This window comes from Odontomachus brunneus, unplaced genomic scaffold (genome assembly GCF_010583005.1).
Source record: "Odontomachus brunneus isolate Ranch 3 - 2012 unplaced genomic scaffold, Obru_v1 Obru_scaffold_244, whole genome shotgun sequence".
Lineage (NCBI taxonomy): Eukaryota > Metazoa > Arthropoda > Insecta > Hymenoptera > Formicidae > Odontomachus > Odontomachus brunneus.
The window spans coordinates 235687-240731 of record NW_022639694.1 but is presented as its reverse complement, the minus strand read 5'-3'; the positions used below and the strand labels follow the sequence as shown (position 1 = coordinate 240731).

General features: G+C 30.9%; 1 protein-coding gene across 14 annotated transcripts in view; it reads right to left on the bottom strand.

The window, feature by feature from the left end:
• The window catches only part of LOC116852654 (protein O-mannosyl-transferase 2), a 168703-nt gene extending 164701 nt beyond the window's left edge, over window positions 1-4002 (bottom strand). For 7 of the 14 annotated variants that reach the window (XM_032833210.1, XM_032833203.1, XM_032833204.1 and 4 more), the window contains exon 1: window positions 3777-3982. Coding sequence is in view for 9 of the 14 variants with exons in the window: in XM_032833203.1 (XP_032689094.1) it covers window positions 3777-3865 (89 nt within the window). In the remaining 5 variants the exon portion in view is untranslated. Of the gene's footprint in view, window positions 1-3776 lie in introns of all 14 variants that reach the window. The other 7 variants (XM_032833216.1, XM_032833212.1, XM_032833214.1 and 4 more) reach the window with 5 other exon arrangements.
• Between the last annotated feature and the right edge of the window lie 1043 nt (window positions 4003-5045).

The window sequence follows — 5045 nt, the reverse complement described above, 5'->3', positions numbered from 1 at the left end:
ATATATATATATATATATATATATATATGTAAAAATCGATTTTTATTTATTTCGTGAATAAATATCAATGTATCACTTATACTTATAACATACATCTTATTATTGCGGATGACCATATTTCACTACTTTGACCCTTTATATCTTGGGAAATATTGACTTTTGGGACTTGGTGCAATGATAACTTTTTATCAGCATGTCGAAAACTATAACATAGTGAAATTTCAGCCAATTTGACCGAAAACCATTTTCCATAGGTTTTGTGCGGGGTCTTTTACGTGTTTTTAGGAGTAGAATTCAAATCTGCAATAAAAGTTCCCATTTAAGATTTCAAACCTCCAGGAGCGGGAGGCGGCTAACTTTTGCGGGATAGTATTGTCCCTTCGATAATATTGAGGTTTATTTGGAACATTTTTTTCGTATAATGCTTATTTTTTCCAGATATTTTGCAGTCTTAAATTAAAAAACACCCTGTATAAGTACAATATGAGCTCAAAATGAACACGTTTTTCTACCTGGATAGAACATCTGTGCTTAAACTCTTATATAGGCTCTGTTTTAATATATGTACAAGGTGAGGAAAAAGTATGGAAACCCTGAAAAATCTTAAAAAATATAAGTTTTACAGAAAAATGTTTCAAATAAAAGTTATAGGATTTAAAAAGGTCTATTCAATAGTCTCATCAGTTTGACCCTGGCTAGCGTCGTTACGGTGAAGTCAAAGTCACCGAATGAATTTTTTAAATAGAACACCCCATATATTATTACATATTCTTATAGCTTATCTCGAGAGCTTCCCAAAACACTAATAACATATTTTTTCGTTAAGAACTTTTCGAGTAATAACATTTAGTTTCCAGCACTTTGACATAGAATACAAAATATCTCGTAAAATATTAATCTTTCGATTATCTTGCCTTAATGCTTTTTTGCACAGAATAATGAGACAAATCAATTGGCTTAAAAAAAGCATAAAAAATTTTTTTATATTATGTAAAAAATTGTTTTTTTTTTTTAAGTCAATTAATTTGTCTCATTATTCTGTGCAAAAAAGCATTAAAGCAAGATAATCGAAAGATGAATATTTTACGAGATATTTTGTATTCTATGTCAAAATGCTATGCAAAGTGGAAATTTCAAGTGTTATTACTCGAAAAGTTCTTAACGAAAAAATATTTTATTAGTGTTTTGGAAAGCTCTCAAGATAAGCTATAAGAATATGTAATAATATATGGGGTTTTCCGTTTAAAAAATTCAAGGGAACTTTGACTTCACCTTAACGACGCCAGTCAGGATCAAACTGATGAGACTATTGAATAGACCTTTTTAAATCCTACAACTTTTATTTGAAACATTTTTTCTGTAAAACTTATATTTTTTGAGATTTTTCTGGGTTTCCATACTTTTTCCTCATACTATATATGTATATTCTTTTAACTCTTCACGATTATTAATTTTTTATTATATTAAATACAGATCTTGGAAATTTGTTAAGTGGATATACTAATATTTCACTTCACAGTAATGATAAATATTAATTATAAAATTAAATTCTTATATTTTAATAAAGCTTAAAATTTAAAATTTTTGTTAAAATTACAATAATTTACAATAATAATTCATAATTATTTAAAGAAAGTAACTTAAAAGTAACGGCTCGTTACTTTTTGAGTACCTGTAACTGTAATGAATTACTTTTCATAGCCAGTAATTTGTAACTGTAACTAATTACTTTTAAAAAGTAACTTTCCCAATCCTACACACACATACCACACACACACACACACACACACACGCACACATACTATCATCTATTCATAAAAAATATTGTTATTTCATGTTATTGTTATTATTACTCAATATTTTAGTTATCGGGATAATTATACAGTTTACACTCCTCACTTTCGATTTTTACGAAAAAATTCAATGGACGCGTTTTTTAAAGGCAAACAACGAATATGCGTTTTTTAAAAGCAAACAATTTTTCTATTTAGAAAAATCGTTACTCTCTACTGTAAAGTGAGATATTAATTGACAAAGTTGATCACTATTAAGATTGAGAAAACTGTCACACCGACGACAAACAGTGACATGTATATACGCTCCGTGGCCACACATACATGCTCTGTGGTAATATGCATTTGCAAACAGTGCGCGAATTTAAAATATACTTATATATACATGCGTAACGGAGCATTATTTAAACATTTGCAAACGAATTGGGGGTCCAGGGGGCAAAGCTCCGATCAAGGTGGTTCGAGGGGAGCTTTGCCCCCGGTTTGACAAAAATAACATTCTAAAAAAAAAGTATCTTGCATAGAGAGAGCGTTAATTGTTAACGTTAACAACATTATGTGTTGTTTTTGCGTGTGATTTATACGTCCTATCTTGCCTAGGGGTCTTGCTAATCTTTTCAGTATTTATTTTAGTATATAGTCGACTCATACATTTAGTAAAGCAAAGATTTAGTAGAACATTTTCGTTTGTGTAGGGGTCTTCCCAAATAGCACAGAGAATTTTTAAAAAATTCATAAAAAATTCAGTCATATGTCACCAATTCAGAGTTTATTTTTAGATGCAAAAAAAAAGTTCAGAGTTCAGTTCAGTGAAAAGAATTCTTTTTGCATCTAAAAGTAAATTCAGCATTGGTGACATACGACTGAATTTTTTTTAATTCTGTGCTATATGGGTTGCTAATCTTTTCGATATTTATGATTTTTACTGTATTGTAGACTTATTTGTTAAAGCGAAGATTTAATAGATATATTCTGTGTGACAACATGCAAAAGTACACAAGTGTGAGATATGTATATATCCTTATAGCACAGAGAATTCTAAAAATATTCAAAAAGAATTCAGTCGTATGTGACCAATTCTAAGTTCATTTTCAGATGCAAAAAGAATTCTTCAGAGTTTAGTGAAAATAATTTTTCTCGCACCCAAAAATGAACTCAGAATTGGTAACATACCACTGAATTCTTTTTTAATTCTCTCTGCTATCTGGGTATTTATAATATATTGCTTACATTTCTACGCATATATCTATTAAATCTTTGTCTTACTAAATAAATAAGTCTACAATATAATAAAAATCATTAATAACGAAAAAATTAGCAAGACCCCTATGCAAAGGAGAATGTTCTACTAAATCTTCGCCTTACTAAATGTATAACTACTATATACTAAAATGAATATTGAAAAGATTAGCAAGACCCCTAGGCAAGGTAGGATGTATAAATCGCACGCAAAAACAACATGCTTAATACTCTCTCTCTGCGAGATACATTTTTCTTTTTTTTTAGAATGTTATTTTTGTCAACCCGGGGGCAAAGGGCGAAGCCCTCCTCGAACCCTCCTTGACCGGGGGCTTCGCCCCCTGGATCCCCCATTCGTTTGCAAATGTTTAAATAATGCAAATGTTTGAATAATGCTTCATAACCCATGTATATACATGTATATTTTAAATTCGCGCACTGTGCATATGCATATTGCCACAGAGCATGTGCATGTGGCCACAGAGCATATATATATCGCTGTTTGTCGTCAGTGTGACAGTTTTCCTAACCTAATAATGATCAACTTTGTCAATTAATATCTCACTTCGCAGTAGAGAACAACGATTTTTCCAAATAGAAAAGTTGTTTACCTTTAAAAAACGTGTCGATTGAATATTTTTTTCGTAAAAATCAGAGGTGAGGAATAAACAGTAAAATTACAGTTATCGGATATCCTGTGGAACACACACCGACAATAATTATAATTTCAATTACTTTACATACGTAACGTTTTCTTCCTTTTTATTCACTTGTGAAGTCATCATATTTTTCGAACTGCAAGTGATTTTTTCGATATTACTAACGTTTTTCATGCGTTATATTGTTACTTTACTTTGCTATCCCTGCTTAAAGGTGTCATTACATGGAAGCGTCAGAGCGTCAAGCGTCAAACCCGTGAGCATCACTGATCAGATACTACACTGATCAGCAGAGAGAAACATGAGAGCGGCCACCGGGCTGATTTCAGCGTCCAGAGGTAGGCGCATTTAGATACGCCATCTAACCAAAATGCGCCTAACTACGTCCGTCAGGCGCACTTTCGCAGTGGAACTTTCATATGATGATAGTAAGTTAGAAAAGGACAGACGTCCAATAGCTTTGTTCTTATCTCATCATTGATAAGCGACCGCACAACGTAGCACATGAAGCGAGCAAGCGGCGATCTTGGGGTCAATTGTGTATCTCAAAACAGAGTGAAAATGACAAAAGTGAGTAAATTTACTAGAATATTTGTAACTTCATTGGTCAACCCTTATAGAAATATCATACTAAGAATCATTGATAATTACTTATTATCCAGTATTTTTAATACTGAAAATAAGTAATTATTAATAATTCTTAGTATGATATTTCTATAAGGGAATGCCTAGTGAATTTACTCACTTTTGTAATTTTCACTTCGTTTCGAGATACACAATCGACTCCCTTATCGCAAAGGGTGAGTTCTTTTATTCGCAACAGATACAACCCGATGCATCCGATACATAATTTAATCGTTCTGTATATCCAATTGTGCACATCAAGCTGCAGACATCTTGACCGTTATTTAATTTAAGTTGCAAGCAGAATCGTGCAACTGCTTGCAACTTTTAGCATCCCAATCCAAGCGGCTGCCGAAAAATTGTAGCTTGAGTTCCGAATGTGCAGGAACCTTAAGTACGAATACGGTTCTTTGGTGTGCAGAAAGTAGTGCGTTTCTCAGACAGCACACAATATTTATGATAAATATTTATTTCGAATCATTTTTTAAAAATATTATATAAATATAATATAAATATTTTATATACATGAAGGAAAAAGTATCAAAATCTTTATTGAAAATATTATTAAAATATAGATTAAATATTTTATACAATATTTATAATAAACGAAAAATAAATATTTGTAGTAATATTTTGTAAATATATTTATTTACAAATATTATATATGAAAAAAATGTAATTATTTAAAATTATTAAATTAATAAAGAAATAAGAAATTCGAATCTCAGCA